This window comes from Convolutriloba macropyga, chromosome 15, assembly GCF_964194025.1.
Source record: "Convolutriloba macropyga chromosome 15, txConMacr16.3, whole genome shotgun sequence".
Taxonomy (NCBI): Eukaryota; Metazoa; Xenacoelomorpha; order Acoela; family Convolutidae; genus Convolutriloba; species Convolutriloba macropyga.
The window spans coordinates 11,523,197-11,545,255 of NC_134482.1; the positions used below are offsets into that span (position 1 = coordinate 11,523,197).

The 22,059-nt window shown below is 36.9% G+C and overlaps 2 protein-coding genes across 4 annotated transcripts in view; one reads left to right on the plus strand and one right to left on the minus strand.

Annotated features, from left to right (window-relative positions):
- The window catches only part of LOC142354404 (uncharacterized), a 98,532-nt gene extending 82,152 nt beyond the window's left edge, over window positions 1–16,380 (plus strand). For all 3 annotated transcript variants that reach the window (XM_075406687.1, XM_075406685.1, XM_075406686.1), the window contains exons 4-5: window positions 15,136–15,697; window positions 16,111–16,380. In XM_075406687.1, coding sequence (XP_075262802.1) covers window positions 15,136–15,697; window positions 16,111–16,343 — 795 coding nt within the window. In that variant the 3' untranslated portion in view covers window positions 16,344–16,380. The remainder of the gene's footprint in view (window positions 1–15,135; window positions 15,698–16,110) is intronic.
- A 693-nt stretch (window positions 16,381–17,073) lies between these two features.
- Window positions 17,074–22,059, minus strand: part of LOC142354082 (uncharacterized) — a 5,399-nt gene continuing 413 nt past the window's right edge. The window contains exons 2-4 of the mRNA XM_075406357.1: window positions 21,663–21,878; window positions 19,999–20,247; window positions 17,074–17,673 (exon numbers count right to left, since the gene is read on the minus strand). Coding sequence (XP_075262472.1) covers window positions 17,122–17,673; window positions 19,999–20,247; window positions 21,663–21,878 — 1,017 coding nt within the window. The 3' untranslated portion in view covers window positions 17,074–17,121. The remainder of the gene's footprint in view (window positions 17,674–19,998; window positions 20,248–21,662; window positions 21,879–22,059) is intronic.

Below are 22,059 nucleotides of genomic sequence, written 5' to 3' on the forward strand. Positions count from 1 at the left end.
CAATTCAAGAAGGCCAAAGCCAATATTACAAAACTCTTCCAGCCAAAAAAGTGGGAACTTGACTTCGTCCAAATAACACATGTAAAACAGTAATTCTCCGATAAAAGAGACTGAACTTGACATTATCTTACTGAATTTACATTACTAGAAACGTGTTCTCTACACATAGAGTACATAGTTTTTTGGTGATTTTTCTGTGCGAATTTTTTTGCAATCCTTCTGATAAACATATTTTCTTGCTCAAAAGCATCCCCCCTTTTTCTGCCTGCTCTATTGAATATAATTTGAGTTTTTTTATGACAATTTGATGGTGGAATTCTAATTTACACAGTTACTGGAATTCTAAAAGATTTACTTGTTGGCAGAATTCTGTCTTGTTGGTGTTCTATGACAATGGGTATTCTATGACAATGGGTATTCTATGGCAATGGATGTTCTTTGACGACATTTTTTTTACTATAACGAAAAAAAAATTAAAATCTGTGACATTTTTTTGGAAAATATAGGTTTCAGTAGTCACCTAGAGAAGGCCATGACATTTGTTTTTGGTTTCAGACGTTACCGCAGATGGTCGTCCTAGGTCTCAGACGTTACCTAAGAAGTCCCGCTCCCCCATAAAAAAACATTGATTCAAAAACTGGTATTGTTCTCACCACAGCTTGAGCAAAGAAGCAACTGTTAGTTTTCTGAAAGTTCTGGCAATATTTCAAACTTTTGGACAAAAAATTACTGATTCTTTTGCAGTTTTTCGATAAAAAAGAGTCGATAACAGTTAAAACTCAGGCGCATCAAAACAAAATTCGAGTGTCGTTTTATCTTGTTAGAAAAGGACACGCTTGCTAACAAAACAGCTGCAAAACGGTTTTAATAGAAAAGTTTTACCTTTTCAGAATCAGATATTAAAGTTTGTTGGAATCTTTTTCAACCTTTTGCTTTTTCTTTCTTGATGAGTGGCTGCACTTTTATTGGAAAGAAAAGCTCTTTGCTAGTTTAAAACAGCAGCAATAAAATTATTAAGCAAAACAAATAAGTTTTTGCTGCTTTTGCTAAGTAATTGAAAAGTGAAAGCTACATGAGCCAGGATATTTAAAAACAATTGATCAAAAAGCAAGCTGATAAGCAAAATCATTTTGTAGGCTTCCTGCAATTTTCCAACTCAGATAGCAAAATCTTGATCAATACTTATGTCAACATAGCTTCTACAAAGCTCAGATTTTTCTTTTAATTTGTCCTCTGTCTCAGCAGTTACAGTTGAAGTCCCTTTTTCCCTGGTTACAGACCTTACCAATTAGATGAAGGAAGTTTTTTTCCAAAGGTCACAGTAGTCACCAACTTTCACAGTAGAAAAATTGGTTTCAGACGTCACCTTAAAAGATGATGAAGATTGATGATTAAAGGCAGTTTCATATGTTACCTTCACATAAAAGATTCTTCAGATTAGTGTGCAAAACAGCAAAAACAAAAGAAACAGTTCAACAGAAAAGATCTCACTAAAAAAGTTTCTTTGCAAGCTACCTATTTTGTGTTCAGTAGCAAGTGTTGCCTGAACGCATCACCTTTTTCCTAATTCCGAATTAACTGAAGTTTTTTTTCTATTCCTTGCTCAGACACACTTGGTTAGGGTATCATTCACTTGAGGTAAAACGAAACATCTGGAGTTTAATTGTGAGCAACTAACAAAAACAAAAGTCCTCGGTCTAATGTAACAACTATTTAGTCATCCTAAGTTTATTGGTCAAAAATTCATCAACAAAACTACCAATTATTTGAGTCTGTTGAAAAAAACGTTCTACGTTCACACGTTCGAGAGTTTTCCGTTTTTCTCAAACACAAAATCATAAAGCTAAATTTAGCTTCAATAATATAGTGTAATTGATTTTGTAGGGATTTCCTTTGGGTAAAATTATCAAAAAAAAACACATTATTAGATCTAATTGTTGAATTGGTGTTGGGCATCTCAAACCCCTTCCTTCAAAAAAATTGCGCCGCGAGGAAATTTTCAAGCCGTTTTTACCTTTCTCCAATTAAGAAAGAACTCAAAAAAGAGAAAGAGTTCAAAACAGCAAGATGAAAAAAAAAACACTCACAGCTGCCAGATCGCACTGAACATTTTTAAGATGTCAGAATTGAACTTCAAGAATCAACTGGATCTTCTGCAAACCGCAATTTCACAGAGAAAAAGTTTTAGAACGCTGACTCTTCTAATAAACAACATCAAATAAACACCGGAGAAACTGAGAAAAGCCGCTGAAAAAGTTTTCCTCGAAAACCCTCATCCAAGCACAGTTTCATCAATAACAGAAAGACAGTCAAACCTTCTCTCGAAGTTGCAGATCTTCGAACATGAAGTCAATAGCGTGGATGACGATGGACAACTCAGCCAGTCGTCCACACGATTACGAGATGACATTAGCGTCAGTTCGAAGTGCAGCTCACGCCTTCTTGAATCCAACAGATCGCCGCCAACACGAACCGAGAAGTCAACACAGGTGGTTCAGGACAACAATAATGACGTTAAAGCTCTACTCCAACCTCAACCAATACCTCCCAGGACAAAACCTTCCCTCTTTTTGCCAACAAACAGCAATACACAACCACTGTTATCAAAATTTCTAAGGAACTAGTCAATCCTTCTCAGCAAAAAAGTCCAAAGCGAAGCAACAACTGGTTACATCCACAAATCCGTTTGCCTTTGACACAATTCAAACTGACGAACTGAATCCCAACGCATCAGGAGCCATCACATTACTTCCAACAAAGCAACCAATAGACGTTTCGTTTGTGGTTGATGTAACCTCCAACAAAAAGTTCGTTGATTTTCAAAAAAATTCAAACGTCAACAGCCACAATCAGAACTTTTGACACTAAACAACATAACACCAACATTCCAAATACTAAACAAAAAGCTGAACACATTTCAGGATATAGTAAAAACAATGTTGAGCCTAGCATAATTCAATAACAGAAAACATTCGCTGAGGATCCGTACCCGCAGACGCGTCAATTTGGCAATGAAATTAGTATTCAGAACAAACCTTACAATCAGTTTCCTGTACCTAACTATATTGATAACATGTCAACTTTCACAAGTATGTCCCCTAGTGCCATTCAACAGGTAACAGTGCCAAATGAACAACCCCAGGAACCCTTTTTATTAATTCAAGCTCAACAAACTGATCAAGTACTTTTGAAAAACCGTGAAACACAGATCAGTTTAGAAAGTTCTACTGCACAGAACCAATCGGAATTTCAAATTCTTTCCACTACAAGAGATGATATAAGTGGCAAACAAACAGTGCCAGCAGCTGTCAGACCAAAAACGAAAATTCATGAACCGCGACTGGACTCAGGAGAACTTGACATCAATGTACAAAGTCTCAAAGAGCAAGATATTTAAAAACAATTGATCAAAAAGCAAGCTGATAAGCAAAATCATTTTGTAGGCTTCCTGCAATTTTCCAACTCAGATAGCAAAATCTTGATCAATACTTATGTCAACATAGCTTCTACAAAGCTCAGATTTTTCTTTTAATTTGTCCTCTGTCTCAGCAGTTACAGTTGAAGTCCCTTTTTCCCTGGTTACAGACCTTACCAATTAGATGAAGGAAGTTTTTTTCAAAGGTCACAGTAGTCACCAACTTTCACAGTAGAAAAATTGGTTTCAGACGTCACCTTAAAAGATGATGAAGATTGATGATTAAAGGCAGTTTCATATGTTACCTTCACATAAAAGATTCTTCAGATTAGTGTGCAAAACAGCAAAAACAAAAGAAACAGTTCAACAGAAAAGATCTGACTAAAAAAGTTTCTTTGCAAGCTACCTATTTTGTGTTCAGTAGCAAGTGTTGCCTGAACGCATCACCTTTTTCCTAATTCCGAATTAACTGAAGTTTTTTTTCTATTCCTTGCTCAGACACACTTGGTTAGGGTATCATTCACTTGAGGTAAAACGAAACATCTGGAGTTTAATTGTGAGCAACTAACAAAAACAAAAGTCCTCGGTCTAATGTAACAACTATTTAGTCATCCTAAGTTTATTGGTCAAAAATTCATCAACAAAACTACCAATTATTTGAGTCTGTTGAAAAAAAACGTTCTACATTCACACGTTCGAGAGTTTTCCGTTTTTCTCAAACACAAAATCATAAAGCTAAATTTAGCTTCAATAATATAGTGTAATTGATTTTGTAGGGATTTCCTTTGGGTAAAATTATCAAAAAAAAAACACATTATTAGATCTAATTGTTGAATTGGTGTTGGGCATCTCAAACCCCTTCCTTCAAAAAAATTGCGCCGCGAGGAAATTTTCAAGCCGTTTTTACCTTTCTCCAATTAAGAAAGAACTCAAAAAAGAGAAAGAGATCAAAACAGCAAGATGAAAAAGAAAAACACTCACAGCTGCCAGATCGCACTGAACATTTTTAAGATGTCAGAATTGAACTTCAAGAATCAACTGGATCTTCTGCAAACCGCAATTTCACAGAGAAAAAGTTTTAGAACGCTGACTCTTCTAATAAACAACATCAAATAAACACCGGAGGAACTGAGAAAAGCCACTGAAAAAGTTTTCCTCGAAAACCCTCATCCAAGCACAGTTTCATCAATAACAGAAAGACAGTCAAACCTTCTCTCGAAGTTGCAGATCTTCGAACATGAAGTCAATAGCGTGGATGACGATGGACAACTCAGCCAGTCGTCCACACGATTACGAGATGACATTAGCGTCAGTTCAAAGTGCAGCTCACGCCTTCTTGAATCCAACAGATCGTCGCCAACACGAACCGAGAAGTCAACACAGGTGGTTCAGGACAACAATAATGAAGTTAAAGCTCTACTCCAACCTCAACCAATACCTCCCAGGACAAAACCTTCCCTCTTTTTGCCAACAAACAGCAATACACAACCACTCTTATCAAAATTTCTAAGGAATTAGTCAATCCTTCTCAGTAAAAAAATCCAAAGCGAAGCAACAACTGGTTACATCCACAAATCCGTTTGCCTTTGACACAATTCAAACTGACGAACTGAATCCCAACGCATCAGGAGACATCACATTACTTCCAACAAAGCAACCAATAGACGTTTCGTTTGAGGTTGATGTAACCTCCAACAAAAAGTTCGTTGATTTTCAAAAAAATTCAAACGTCAACAGCCACAATCAGAAATTTTGACACTAAACAACATAACACCAACATTCCAAATACTAAACAAAAAGCTGAACACATTTCAGGATATAGTAAAAACAATGTTGAGCCTAGCATAATTCAATAACAGAAAACATTCGCTGAGGATCCGTACCCGCAGACGCGTCAATTTGGCAATAAAATTAGTATTCAGAACAAACCTTACAATCAGTTTCCTGAACCTAACTATATTGATAACATGTCAACTTTTACAACTATGTCCCCTAGTGCCATTCAACAGGTAACAGGGCCAAATGAACAACCCCAGGAACCCTTTTTATTAATTCAAGCTCAACAAACTGATCAAGTACTTTTGAAAAACCGTGAAACACAGATCAGTTTAGAAAGTTCTACTGCACAGAACCAATCGGAATTTCAAATTCTTTCCACTACAAGAGATGATATAAGTGGCAAACAAACAGTGCCAGCAGTTGTCAGACCAAAAACGAAAATTCATGAACCGCGACTGGACTCAGGAGAACTTGACATCAATGTACAAAGTCTCAAAGAGCAAGTGTGTCATATTCAAACTCAGAATGTACAGCAAACCGCCATGAGTACAGAAAAGATTCACAATTATCAGTTTCCTCTTGGTACTATGATTCCTACAGAAACTACGATTCCTTCAAAAGTAAGGAACAGTTATCCCACAATACCGGTGTACAATTCTCAAATGAATACTCAAATAAACCCTGGTACTTCGCAAATCACAATTACGTCAAACGAAAAGGGGAAAAATATATTTGATGCAAATGGAGAGTTGTTAAACCAGCCTTTTAACATCGTGAACTCAGTCTCAACGAGGAATATTGCGCACAATACAGAAGATCAGATGGCTGGAAGTTCACAGTCTTGGCCAAATTTACACCAGCAACAGCTCCTCGGCAACCACGTTGTTCGCAATGAGATTGAGAATAATATCGAACCAAGTCATTTTGTACAACCGTACAGGACAAAAACAATAAATGACTGTAATTCTGCATCAGTGAACCAGTTGCTATGTCTACCAAATTCAGACAAAAAGTACACAGATCCTATACAATTGAACCACAGACACCCTGCCACAACAATTTATAACAACAGCAATAACTACGAAAATGTAATTTCCCAATCGCCTGGTCCAACAGTTGCGATGTTTAATGATAACAGCAACCCAAAAATTTCGCATTTTGCTCAATTACCGCAATGTCTGCCACCACCAGTTCCAGAAAACCTAGGCAAAAACTACATTGCCAACAACGTTGTAAATAACAAGCAAGCCATCAAACTACCACCACTCTCACTGCCGCACTTCAATGGCAACCCTCTGCCATACCTTGAATGGATTAACAATTTCTTTTCTATGGTTCATAACAATACTGGTATAACTGACAAACACTGGATCACGTATCTCCAAAACTCAGTGTCTGGAAAAGCAAAGCAAATCATTGAGTCGTACTCCTGTAACCCAGCGTAATATGAAACAGCTCTAAATGAACTGATGAACCATTTTTTCAGACCCAAGTGTTGTAGTGAGCGCCTTTATAAATCAAATCGAGTCATGGCACGCAACTGATTCAAATAATAAAAAATCATTTGTCGCATTCTCAAATTTTCTAAAGCGAATAGTTCAAACGTTTGTATACCTAGGCTTCCAGGCAGACCTTCAGAGTTCCACATTGCTCAAAAAAGCTAAAGAAAAAGTGCCTTACAATACTTTGTTGAAATGGACGGAATATAGGCTCAAAACAGCAGCTGAACCAGCTTCACTTCGTTCCTTTCAACAATTCTTAGAACTTCATGCTCAAATTTAAGATACCATCAATCGCGAGCAAACCTTTACGTCATTTAGACAACAACAAAACAACGTAGACTACGTCAAAGACTTTAGTGTTCCGATGGCTCACTATAAACCGTCATCACAAATGAATAACCAAAACTTATTTGGCAAAGACAATTCTAACGCTGTTTTGCAGCCTGCAATTAAACCACAAATAACCACTTCTAGGAGTGGTCATCCTCGGTAACTATATCAAACAACGCGAAAGCTAATGGAAAACTGCAAAACAACCGACATTGCCCTCATTGCAATAAAAACAATTTTTTGGCAACTTGTCCCGACTACTAAAAGCAATCACCACAAGATCGATATAAAATTGTTATCAAAAACAAATTGTGCACGAATTGTTTGAGCAATAATCACCTCAGACAAAATTGCTCTTCTCAAAAGAACTGCCAGTCCTGCAACGGCCGACATTATTCTACTATACAAGACCCTTCAAAACAAGTGAAACGACCGCCAGGAGCATTCTCCACAGGATCTGCTCCATTTAGTCCTACACAGCATCCATCAAATGAAGTGCCACCAAGCCAAAACAAACAACAACACTGTTGCTATTGACAATCTTTTGGTAAAACGAAGGAGCCAAATACTCAGAGGAGTAACCTCGATTCTCCTTCAAATAATCAAAGCTTCTGCGTTAATGAAAAGCCGTCTCCTCCGAGAGACTGGCTTGAACAACTAGAGTTGATGCCGGTGTCTTTTGTCAATGGCAACAAAGTCTTTGATACGTATGCACTCATAGATCATGGCAGCCAGTTCACATTCTTACTTGACACCATAACAAACTTCTTAGCACTTCGTTGCGAAGCGCAAACATCTACTACACTCCAATACGTGAATACCCAGAACGAAATGCCACTCTCAAAGATGACAGCGCAAGTCATTATCACTCCATATAAATCATTGAGACAAAGCTTTGAGATATCTCGTGCATACAGCACGCCAGCAATGAACGTCACACCAGCCAACATATTTGAGTTGAATCAATTATGTGACAAATTTAATAATCTCCGCCACATACTTTTCCCTCAGGTTGCTGGTGGCAAAATTGGAGCCCTGCTAGGTGTAAACACTTTCGCTTACGCTCATCCAATCGAAGTAATACCCGGAAACATTAATCAACCGTTTGGTGTGAAAACAAAACTGGGATGGACATTAGCTGGGGAGTATGAAACTTCTCTCCACCCTTCAGAATCAACAATTAACCATCATTCAACAACAACTAAACCATTCATTCATTATGTTTCGGAAGATCCACATTTAAGCGAATTAGTTGAGCAATTCTGGAAAATTGAAAGTGAAGGAACCCAAGAAAACAGTTCTGTTCTTTCAGATGAAGTTAACGATGCCTTAAAAGTTTTTCAGAAAACTATCCGACATAACTCTGAGCGACATGAAATTGGTTTTCCTTGGAAAACGCCTTGCCTTTTGAAGAACAATTATTACTGTGCTCTTAATCATATGAAGTGCTTGGAGAAAAGACTAGGTAGTATTCCAACGCTGAAAGAAAAATACGATCAAACGATTTCAACAGACATAATCAAAAATTACATAAAACCAGTCGAAATGACAGAACCTGAACCTGAAATAATATTGTACCTGCCTCATCATCCTGTTCAAAATCCGAACAAACCTGGAAAAATTCGACGGGTGGCAAATGCCGCTTCAAAGTATCGAGGAAAGTCATTGAACAGCAACCTCCTAAAAGGACCAGATCTCTTGAACAGCTTACTTGGCATACTGGTACGTTTTCGTGAACATCCAGTTGCAATACTTGCAGATATTGAAAGTATGTTTATGCAAATTGCTGTCAAACAAGAAGATCAATCTGCACTTAGGTTTCTCTGGTCGAAAAACAATTTTATAATGCAATATCTGTTCACTCGCTTGATTTTTGGGGCAATTTGTTCGCCTTCAATGGCTATCTTTGTCCTAAATCAATGCGCTAAAGACAATGCAGAAAATTTTCCCAAAGCTTTTGCAGCAATAACGAAACAATTTTACATGGACGACTACGTTCATTCGCTGCCCACTATCACTGAAGCGAAAGACACTGTAATGCAAGTCAAAAAATGCCTCCAACGAGGAGGTTTCAAATTGACCAAGTTCTTATCTATTTGTCCCGAAGTGCTGAAACAAATTCGATGTGAAGACTTAGACGAGTCAAAAGATTTCACTCGCGTATTAGGACAAAAATGGAATTTCGTTGATGATAAGTTTTTCAAAAAACCATTGGAAGAGTTTCCAACGAATGCAGCAAGGTATAACCAGAGAAAACTGTTCAGTCTTGTTGCGTCGATTTTTGACCCAATCGGTATTGCGTCACCAGTGACTATACGCTTCAAAATTGTAATGCAACAAATTTGGCAACTGGGTTTAAAATGGGACACACCGCTACCCGAGAAAATACATAAACCATTGCAAGAAGTACTAAACAGCTATTTCGGATCACCCCCATTGAACACTCGCGAGCACTCAGTTTTCTTGCAAGTTCACAGAAAATTGAACATAAATTGCACGTCTTTGTTGATGCGTCTACTTGTGCTATGGCAGCAATAATTTATCTACGAAGTTATGACGATAACACCAAACAAACAGAAACCAGCTTCATAATCAGTAAATGCAAAGTAACTCCTTTAAAATCGTTGAGCGTTCCAAAATTTGAGCTTGAGGCCGCAATAATTGGGATAAGACTACTGAAAACAGTTCAAAAAGATACAACACTGAAGATACACGATACACTCTTTGGACAGACAGTCGAGTTGTTCTTGATTGGATTGTTTCTAAGAAGAAACAGAAACTGTTTGTCGCCAAGAGAATCCGAGAAATACACGAATTTTCAAAATCCAATCAATGGCATTATATACCAACAAATCAAAATCCTTGGAAGACCATGGAACACGTGGCCTTTAACCAGAAGAATTATGTTCTAAATGGTTACAGGCTCCTGATTTCCTAAAGAAACATCACTCCGACTGGAACTCCGCACACAAAATAGTTTCTGTTCACACAACGAGTACATCAAAACCGAATGAACGAGTCATTGACCCAACCCGTTTTCGATCTTGGACAAAACTGCTGTTAACACTCGCATCTATTTACAACCTGCTCTTCAGAATTAAAAAAAAAAGAACGAAATAACAAAGAGCAGTACACTGCAGACGACATCAATCAAGCACACAGTCACTTAATTCGAATTTCACAGGAAAAAATTTTCCATTCAGCTATTCACTCGCTAAGAAGGGGACGTAAACTCGACGCTAAAGGCAAGATTCGATCTCTACATCCGTACTTAGACAAAAACGGAATACTTAGATCACAAGGCCGACTACAATTTGCTCCTGAAGAGTTACAATTAGCTAAATTACCAATAAATCTTCACGCCAAAGACTCAATTATACGCCTGTATCTTGAGCACGCGCATCGAATTTATATACACAAAGGTACCGAGGCCGTCAAAGCTTTTGTTCAACAGAGATACGTCGTTATCGGCCTCAAGAAAACATTCTTAAGAATCCAATTTCGATGTTTTTTGAGCCGCCGTTTTGATGCCCAAAACATCCAGCTGTTAATGGCGCCACTACCAGTGTGCAGGTTTCCTGATACTCTCTCGCAATTCCCATTTGCTAATACGGGAATTGATTTCTTCGGACTTTTCTATATCAAAGACACCAAAGACAAACTCACCAAGTACTACGTCCTCATTTTCACATGCATGGTCAAACGTGCCGCAAATCTTGAGTCATTCCCTGATTTAAACACGGACACTTTTCTCAACGCCCTCCGACGTTTTGCATCACGAAAATGTCAACCAAAACTTATTCTGAGTGACAACGGCAAAACATTTGTCGGGGCAAACGAAGGGTTGAAGCGATGCGTCCGTAGTCTCGACAATCAACGCATTGCCTCTGAACTTCCTATAAAGAACCCCGTTTGGGAAATTAACCCACCATACGGACCACAATTTGTGGTGCGTGGGAACGGTTGATCCAAAATGCTGAACGGATCATTTTGGTCATTCTAGGGAGCAAGAGGCTTACATCAGATGTCTTCCACACCATCATGGTTGAGACCGAAATCATGCTGAACTCTCGACCACTTACACATGTGGCTGACGTACCAGACAATGAAGAACCCATCACCCCAAATCATTTTCTGGTGCAGAAACCTTACAATTCACTGCCACCAGGAGACATTTCGTCAACCATGCCAGCATCCTTCAAGTAGAGGAAGAACGTGCAGCAGCTTAAGAACCACGTCTGGAGACGCCTAGTTAAAGAGTACCTTCCCACTTTAACGAAGCGAAGCAAATGGTCCGAACAGTGTGATTCGTTGAAAGTCAATGACCTGGTGTGGATCCTCAAAGACCTCACTCCCCGTGGGATATGGCCTCTGGGACGAATTGTCGAAACGTCGCCTCAAAAAGATGGATCTGTACGCATTGTCAAGGTAAAAAACGGCTCACAGTACGTACGTCCGCCCCGCTGCCGGTCTTCCACGTGTTTTGGCTGATTAGCCGTTTTTTGCTCACTTTTCTCGGAACGGAAATCTAGGCAACGCGAGCTACCCTCTGGTCTCTTGGTTACGTCATTCTCCCCTTCTTTGGTTTAAATTATGGGTTTCCTCTCCCTGGAGCCTGTTGATGATGCATCAATTCAAGAAGGCCAAAGCCAATATTACAAAACTTGAAACTCTTCCCACCAAAAAAGTGGGAACTTAACTTCGTCCAAATAACACGTGTAAAACAGTAACTCTCCGATAAAAGAGACTGAACTTAACATTATCTTACTGAATTTACATTACTAGAAACGTGTTCTCTACACATAGAGTACAAACGAAATTTCGCAAAATTGTAAAATCGTCTATTTTTGTGATATTGAATTGACCATCAAATAATTAAATGAATAGGATGCACAGATGATGAGTAGTTGTGTTGTGGCAAGATAACCAAACCTAGCCTGACAATTAAAAAAAATTGGGTCGGTAAATTAATGAACCAGTGATGGCGTAATAAAAAAATAAAAGTAAACTGGACAGTTATTGAGATAAAATACGAATTTCCGAGTTTTCCTGATAAAATGAATGCTTACAATTCAAAATTTTAGGTTTTTTTTCGAACGAATGATTATTTTTGTGAACAGAGACAGGAATAGAAAAATTCTATGTCAGCCTTAGAGTATAAAAAAATTGATGCTGATATATTCCGTGAAGTCGTCGCATTAAAAAACCTTAGATTACTATGAATCAGTACTAATGAAACGTTTTGCCATTGGAAAATCTTGAATCAGTACTGATTTGATAAAAGTAAATCAATTAAGATCTGGCCTCAAAGTGACCAGCGTGATTAATAATAGAATAATAACAAATTGTATTCGGAACAGACAAACAAAAAAATGTATATATTTTTATACTTTTTGTATACACACATACTGAACCGAGAGAACACCAAAAGGCAGTGTTGCCTCGTCATGTGGTGCCTCATGAAGCAGAAAATTTAGCGTCTTGATTTATTTCAATCATTTGGTTCAGAAAACATGAAGAGTAAAAAAAACTCAGTAGAAACCTTCTAGCAAATCAGCACTGCCTAATATAAAGTTATCACGGAATGGATGAGCAAAATCTTTACAACCTATTATAGACAGTTTTGCTATTTCTTCAATGAAATGAGGTTGAAATTGTAGTATTTTTACGAACAGTTTTCGGGCTCTTGTTGAAACGATCTTACTGTTAATTGGTCCTTCATGCAAAAATTTTAAGTATTTTGCGCATATTCTCTGTGTTTTAATTTTGTTTAAATCGTTCATTCTCAAAAAAACATTTTTTGTATTGCACTCATTTAACTCCCATATTTTTTAACAACTAATTTCAATAGCTCATATAAATGTATCGCTTCTAGGTTATAAATTTTTGCTGCAATTGTGAAGTTTTCAATTGACTCAAAATTACAATTCCCATATGTAATTCTCACTAGATGTTTGATTTTTTTTATTAAGTTTCTTGATGTCACTCTTTGCAGTTTTACTATAGATTAAAACTCCATGCTGTAAGATCGGTTGCACATAAGTTTTGCAAGCAAAATTTAGTTGATTTTTGTGTAAGATAGTTCTTAGCTTATAGAATGTAGCACAAAAAACATGCATTTTATGAATCAAATACTGAATGTGATCTTTATAATTTAGTTTCTCGTCAATCAAGATTCCAAAATACCTCATCGATTTTTTGTTTTCAATGTGATTTCTCTCAATTGATATTTGATTGCTTTTGTTTCACCTTTTTTGAAAACTGAATAAAAAAATTTTATCGAAGTTCAAAGTTAATTTATTTCTGTCAAACCAATCATTTGTTTGTTTCATGACTAAGACAAGCTGACTAAGATCCGATCGACTGAGTTGTATCAAAGCTGTGTCGTCGGCGTAAAGGGTCATTTTTAGGTTCACTGTAGCCTCCGGAACATCGTTTACATACAAGATAAACAGTAATGGTCCCAAAATTGAGCCTTGAGGTACACCTATTCTTAAAGGTAAAAATGAAGATTCAGTATCTTCGCAACGTATTTTTTTCTCTGTTTGTTCGATAGCTTTTTAGTAAGGTATCCCACTCTCCACAACTTTTCTACGACAATTGAGCGATCGACTGTATCAAATGCTTTTTTTAAATCCAGAAAGATTGCATGTGTTGAAGTTTCTGGTTTGTTCAAATTGTATCTGATTGAATATACAACTGATATCAAGGCATCTATGGTACCCAGTGTTGATTGTTGAAACCAAATTGATTGTTGTGCAGTTGATTTGTATGTTTGAGAAAACTGGTAATTCTTATATTGATAATCTTTTCGAAGACTTTCGATATGGCAGATAATAACGAAATGGGTCTGTACTTATTAGCTCCAGAAACATTTCCAGATTTATAAATTGGGATGACAGCTGCCCTCTTCAAGCAGTCTAGGAATGTTTGTAGTTTCAGTGCTTTGTTTTTGAGAGATGTCAGTGGGTCTAAAATCCGTACAGTAAAGACTGTATTACGAAAACACTTATCTCAAAACAGTCACTCGTGTATTTTGTTATTAGGGACAATACAATTTCCTCAACCTCCTTATTAGTAACAATTGGAAGATACATTGAATAGCGTACTTGCGGAATTTTGTCAGAATTCCAATTGCCATTACACTTTTCGTTCATTTTCTCTGCGACAGAAGTAAAAAACTGAGTATAATCCTGACACTGCTCGACAGTCAAATTTAGCTTTGATTCAGATTCTTTCCGGTTAGAAGATTAAATGCTTCAAAAAAAGTCTTTTTACAGCGCAATAACGCTCCCAATTTTCCAGTGAATTCTCAATTTTGTGTTTTTTATATAAAACATGTTTTTTGTTAGACAAAATTTTGATTTGGTTGTCAACCCAGTTTTTAATTTGTCCTGGTGTTTTAATTTTTTCTAAAATAAATTTATTTACTATTTCCTGGATTTTTAAGTTAAAGTGTTCAAAGCATAAGTGTATATCCTTCGTTTCAAATATTTTTTTAGACTTTTGCAGGTCAGTAAGCGTAAGAAAATTCAGTTTTTCTTCCGATTCGCGGTTTTTCAGCAATTTCCAGTTTCGATAACGGGTAGTTTTCCTATCTTCCTCGGTTCCGATTTCAACTTTCGGTACCGTTAGAGTATAATGCTCGGTAATTGATGTCTCTAAAATCTCTACCTGAAATTTTTTTTAGTGTAGACGACATCAATTATGAACCTCGACCCTAGTATCATTAGAACCTCGACCCTAGTATCGTATGGTAATACGGTCGGAGTTCTAATGACAGAAATACGCTGGTCACGTTAGGGGGCGATTTTAATAGACTTACACCTTACTGCGACTCAGTGAAGGCAAATTTTCTGTCAATAAGCAATTTCTCATCCAGTGATAGTTGAAGAAGGTTCGAGAAAACTTAAACATCCAATTTCCGAGATTATAATTTTATCATCAATTGAGCTTGAATTGAACAGCTGACAAAAACGGGTCAGTTTTCTAAAATTAGACCAAAACTCTAATGTCATTACGTAAATGGATGAGTCGAAATTGGAGAAAGAAATTATCAAAAGTTCGAAGAAACTGAAAATTGAACTATAAATATGCCACTTCTTTTAGGTGCTCAAAAATCGCCAGCTGATCAACCAGACTTTGGAATCTGTCAAACGTCAGATGTCCGAAAACGTCACATTTGCAGTCATTGTCGTGTCTAGGCAAGATTTGAACAATTCCGTTGTCTCTAAACGACAAGAATTAAATAACACAATGATAGTCTTCAAACGACAAGATTTGAACGACAGTGATATCTTCAAAAGACAAGATCTTAATGGATCTGAGATCTTCAAAAGGCAGGATCTTAATGGATCTGAGATCTTCAAAAGGCAAGATCTTAATGGATCTGAGATCTTCAAAAGGCAAGATCTAAACGACAGTCTGATCTCCAAAAGGCAAGACACGAATGATAGCATTATTGTAAAGCGACAGGACTCGAATGAAACGTTGGTTCTGAAACGACAAGACCTGGACAACGCCTCGATTCCTGTCGAAAGTCGGAGTGCGTTGATTGGTGAATGGTTGGCACTGACGGAGAGACAGATTAATGAGACGACTGGGGTCAACGTCGAGATCAGATCGATGGCTGCAAATTCATTGGCTCAAGTTTTGGACCTGCCAAGCTCAGGTTAGAGAGCATAGGTTGTAAGTTTCGATTTGATATCAAAGTGGAACTGGGGGAGTAATTACTGAGGAACTCAACTAAAAAACAATGAAAGTCTAGAAACGCTGAAATGCCCCTCCCTCTCTCCTTTTTGACAGGAAGTACCCATTCTAGAACAGAACCCTGATATTATATCTCTTATTAAATCCACTAATTTTGTCTTTTTAAACCAAATGATTTTTTAATTGCCAAATTTGTATATTCACACATGCATGAAATTTTTTTAATGAAAAGTAGAATGTTAATTGACAATTATATAGCTTGTTATATAATAAAATTTATGACTAATGTTGGTGATACTCTTGTTGCTGGCTAAAACAACAATTTTGATAAACGGATCATTTTAAAAACGCAGCAATTTAGTAATCTCACTTCAGGTCTTAACCTGGACATTGACTACTCCAAAGTGAAACAACTCGTGACCGACTCAGCCGGAGATATAAAAGACAAGAGCTTAACCCAGGGACAGGCTATCTTCTCAGGTATCTGGAACTCACTCAGGAAGCAGTTTTCGGCCAGTGGGGATGACGACGTCTGGTTCGATTCGATGGCCGATGGAATCGAGGAATGGGAGTTTAACGATGTCATTGACGATGATAATGATTATTAACGGAAAATTCTATAATTAATAAATTCTTAAGCAGCTGTATTTTTTCAGAAGTTGGTCCCAGCTGTATGGTAAATTTTAGCACAAACATATCTTCGATTTTGTCCGGAGAAAAAAGGCGGCTCTAGAATATTCCCCCCCTTACAAGTAATTTTGGAAAATTATAATAGATAGGGTTCTCTACCGCTGCAATTAATTGGTCCCGAAGCAAACATGGTATCTATATTTAAACCAACACAATTTCTAATGCTGTAATCAACGCTAGTATGTTCACCTCAAGTTCTCTGCATCAAAATTAATTAAGAATATCTAATAAGAAATGCTTCTATAAGCAGTATAAAACTACGCGTTTAGAAATTCGTAAATTTTAGGATTAATAATAATGCAACAGATAAATGAAAATGCGTGTAAAAATTAGAGTAATAATTTCTGAAATTGAGGTACATTGAAAATTTAGGTACGCAATGAAAAATATCAGAAACAGGTTAATAAGCTCTCAACTCTGGGTAATTCTTGATTCTTTCTCTATGCAGCTCGTTGGTTAAAATTTAGTCTTCAATGTAAGTAACCATTATAGTATACATTTTGTGGCAGTTATAGGTTCATGTCGAATCAATTATATATCAATTGACTTGTGGAAAAAATTGTAAGAGCCTTTCCCTTTCCTATAACCCCACCCACCCCCACCCCATCCCTCCTCCCCTCCTTACAACTACAAAAAGGGGGAGGAGTAGTCCAGGCGTTTGTATGTGGAAAAAAACCTTATGGGATCTTTTCCTCTCTAATACGTTGGCATACTTTGCTGCAATGCGAATGACGGAATCCAGTAATCAATATGAGCTATTTCTTTTCTGGCTATTCTTATTTTCTGGAAACCATTTCTGGGAAATTGCGTCATGTCAGTTTTAACCTGAATACGATTTACAAAGTTAAAATTATACCCATTTCGATCACACGTTTTCGGGCAGAATTTCGTGAAACTATTTGTTGCAGCTAACATTCGAACACTTATTTCGTTTGGTTCGGTAGTTAGTACAAAGTTGCAATCAATAAAGCTTGGGTTATTAAGAACAGGGTGTAGTTGATACTGCGGCCAGTCGACCGAAAATATACTATCGGTCGCAAATCGATCATCAACACTTTTAATTTCGTACGAATATTTGAGGAAATTTGAAGAGTAGGTTCCGATTGTGAGGTTGGAATTGGCCATGATCGAGAGATCTGTAATCATTTCCAGAAGTGACGACCCTCTAAAACGTGACTGGAACCAATTGTTGGAATTAAAAGATTCAGTGGATAGTGTGTACACATAGAGAGGCGTCGTGCTGTTTATCTGAAATAGGAAAATTAATGACTCAAACTTAATAAAAAAAGATTAGCTTTAAGGCATTACTAAGTTTTGGTACAGTTTAAATGACGTCTGGGGATTGTGGATTTTTTTCCGTGCCGTGTGTTTAAGTTTAAACTTGTGGCAAACTCTTTGAGAGCCTTTTTTGCAAGCATTTTCTTGAGACATTTGTTTTACCTATTAGCGGGAAATTGTTCTAATCGTGCTTATCAGATGTCGTAACGTCAAGATACCATCACCCTCCAATAGCAGTCGATAAAAAATGTCACGGATTTAAAACTTGCTTTCAATATCTCTCAGTCTATAATTAATTGAACAGCAACCGACACAGAAAAAAATATTTACAATCTGTGATATCATTATTTAACGACTTTTTAAAAACCTTTGCTTATGTAGTAAATTCAGTCAATGAAAATTTGAAGGAAAAATTATAACAATTGCGTTTCACGGCCAATGCAAAATTTTTCATCCCAGATTGCACAACTTGCAAGTCGAACGGCTAACTTAAAAACTTCTTGCGAGTTCGTTTCGGTCGAGCTAAACTCTCAATGGTTAATTTAATATAAAATTCTTTCATTTCCGTAGAAAGCGCGTGATAGATAGCTGCTCAGTTTGGATAACATAATATAATGCGAACTAAGTTGGCTAAACGGTTAATTCTCAATTTCATTAATTCAACAGGTCCTTTTGCAATTTGATTAACAAAAAGTAGATCTCAAAAAAACTTCTTCCGATTGTTTTTTTAATTATCTATATTTCTATCCACTCTTTGCTTCTGATTGAGGTTTGAAAATCATACGGCAGAAATAATTTATTTCTCTCAAATAATTTATTCACCCTCTTTTTTACCCTTTTTTAAAAAATGTTTTGATATCCGCTGACAAGTTTCCAGAATCTAATTTTTTTGTCCTTTTTATCTGTTTATATTCATATCTTGAGAAATTCCGTTGTTATTTGCAACAAATTTGTCAGAGTGGTTATTTTGTATAAACTAATATTCCACGATTTATGAAAGCACATATAATTTAAGCTGAATGATTAACTTGTAAGAACTTGTAAATCGGATGATTAACTTGTAAATTCTTGCAAGTATTTTGAGGAAAAACTTGCAAAGCGATTCATGACCCAGAAAAAACATCGAAGAAACTTGCAAGTTCTTACAAGTTAACCATTCGAATTCAACCCGGGACCTTTTGTTGAGTAAATTTAAACAAAATTTCCAGTGTTTTGCACGATCATGAAAAGTGGATAGAACTTTCATCGTGTGGGTACAAAATAAACTGTTAGAGAAATTGGTTCCAAATTTTCATAAGATTGGATATCTCCGTCATATTTATCCAAAATGCATGTTTGTGAGCAATCCTTAACATCATTGAGAAGATATTGTCATTCTAGTCCATAATCGCCATCAAAGTTGTCCTCGGTTACATTTTTTAAGTTCGACTGCAGCTAATCTGATTTTAATTAGGCCTTACTGAAAGACAATCTAGATGTTGACTACTCATATAACTGTTCCTCAAAAACTAATTTAAGCATAAAATGACATTTAGTAGTTTGTAACTACCAATATCATGCCCCACAAGAACGTGTAAGGTTCTGATTTGCGTCTCATGCGATGGCCTGTTAAATTCAACCGTTTAAGAGGTTTTGAAGGATGAAATATTAAAAATTAGAGACATTGGTTACGTTATCCGTAGGTACGAGTGTCAAAATGAACATTTTTTTGTTCTCAGTTTTCTATAGTTAGCATCATAAATTTTTCATCGTTGAAAACTGACAATATGTGAAAACATGCGGCTAGGTATTTTTACTGAAAGCGGTCTCTCATGTAAGAGGTCATGTCCACGAAAAACCCTAAATTCTCGAATTTACAAAATGAAATTAGTTCTTAACTTAATATTTCTCCAAATTCTTCAAAATAAAGTATCCATCGTTGAGGTTGAATTGTTATCTAGGAAACTCTTGCAAAAATGGTAGCCTATCAATAGTCTTGGTGGCACGATTTTGGCAAGAAGAATTGAATTTTAATAAGATCTTGTAAGATTCTCTCAGAATTTATAGCAAGGGATTTCTTTTGTTTTTCGTATTTCTTTGCTCGTTATGCGTCCTAGGTTGCAAAAAATGTGTAGATGAACACCAACTTATTATGTTTTATTGTATGCAGTCTTGTTCCGTTTGGGGTTTAATGAAAGTAGGCAAAATTTGGGTTGTTTTTGGTGTAGCTCAATATACGCATTTGAGGTTTACAAATACAATATCTAGAAACTGAAGCCATATACAAAATTTCTGTTTCGACAAAAATGATCTTACCTTAAATTGTTCAACATTTTCCCTCGAATCTGTCGCAACCCACACATTTTGTTGTTCACTATGACACCACGCGTGATCAAACAAAGAACATGCACTCTTCAACGTATCTCGGTACAGTTTTGACGAGTGAATAGTGGCCTCATTTCCTTTATCTGTACTTCTGATGTGAACACCAGCGTAGAGCTCCCGTTTTGGTAGTTTTGATTGGCTGACGCGCTTGTCGATGTATTTTATAACGGATTTCGTGAACTAGCGATTGAAAAGAAACACTTTCATATCCTATTTGAAATTAAGAAGTCCCTCAAAATAACTACAAATAAGCAATTTGCAGAATTACCACGTCTTTACATACAGTCACCTGCTTCGAATCAGCTTTTTTTCTCAAAATGGCTTTATATATAGGATTTTCGTCAAACGACGACAAAAATACTCAAAGTCTTCTTATAAAATATGCAAAAAAGAGTCACAGGATGAGGTCCCTGGTTGTGGTCTCTCATGAACAGGCCTATAATCAGAATTTCGTAGGCTTTAAAGTGGCTAGGATTACACCTTCCTATGTTCTTGCTCCATTATTTGTCTCTGATCAGACCGTCCCCGACCGAATAAACCACTGATCCGAGAATTTCCGGACCAGTGCTGAAGTTTTTGTGAGTTCTAAAACTTATATGCACTATATGCAATTGGACAGCACGAACCACAGTTCTGCATTTGTAGATGGCTCAAATGCAGCCAATCTAGAAAAGTTATAGCTGTACGTCATCACTTAGATGTAACAATCGTCCCAAATCAAATAAAAAGAAAACAATGAACATCAAAATTTCATCTAGAAGGCACAACTCTTCTGCGCCAACAATTTGATTTCAAATTTCGCCTTCAAGAAACAAAAATTTAGTCTCAGTATCCGATTGCACTCGCAATATTTTTCGTTCTTTTTGCTACCACTGAAAAATAAAGCTGAAAACAATTTGAGATATTCTGTTTAGGCCCCCCAGCTTAGTGAACACAAATTTTTTGTGATCCCCCAGACGCACATGATATTTTCTTACATAGTAACGTGGTATATATAACAAGCAACAATTTGTAACTAGGGGTAATAAAAAACACTGGAGGGAGAGACAGAATAGAACCACCCGGACCTAGCTTCAAGTGCAAATCAGTACTGAATCTTTTTAACTCCATCATGTTTTTTACTCTTCCAAGTTAACTGTTCATGGCATATATTAGACATTTCATTGTAAACTGCAGGACAAATAAAACTTTTTCTCGGTTATTCTTATGCCCAGCATGATTATTGTTCGGCGAATTATCTGCGCATTATGCCTTTTAAGCGGGTAATTATATGCGCATTATGCCTTTTAAGCGGGTAATTATATGCGCATTATGCCTTTTAAGCGGGTAATTGTATGCGCAGGATGCGCGTTTGCAGCATTCTTTCTGCATATTATGACTCAGGCATAGACAGATACATGTAAATCTATTTATACGCGCTACTCAATGCTATGCTCTACTCAATGCTATGCTCTACTCAATGCTATGCTCTACTCAATGCTATAATTATGCTCAATTATGCTCTACTCAAAAGGCGGTTTGGAATTGACAAATGAATTAAGAAATGAATATCCCAAAACATGCAATTTACGAAAACGGGAATTGAACAGATTCACAGAGCTTAAATGTTTGAGTTTAAATGAAATTGATATTGTGCGCTCTTTGAACTCGATGCTTCGCTCTTTCCCCTTCAGTTGATTTCCCGAATTGAAATCCGCCCCTCTGCCTCCAATCTCCTCCGCCACCGCCTCCTCCGCCTCCGATCTCCTCCACCTCCGATCTCCTCCACCTCCGCCTCCATATCCTCCACCGCCTCCGATCTCCTCCGCAGACTAAATTCAATGAAAATATCTTTTACATATATAACATTGGATAATTATTCGGGTCTTTCCCATTATAGCCCCCCCAGCTTAGTCGTCAGATCCTATAGCCTCCTTTCTGATTTCGTATTCTACCTATATTAAAGATTTCGGTTTACATCAAACATTTACATCGCACTACTGAAAAACGATC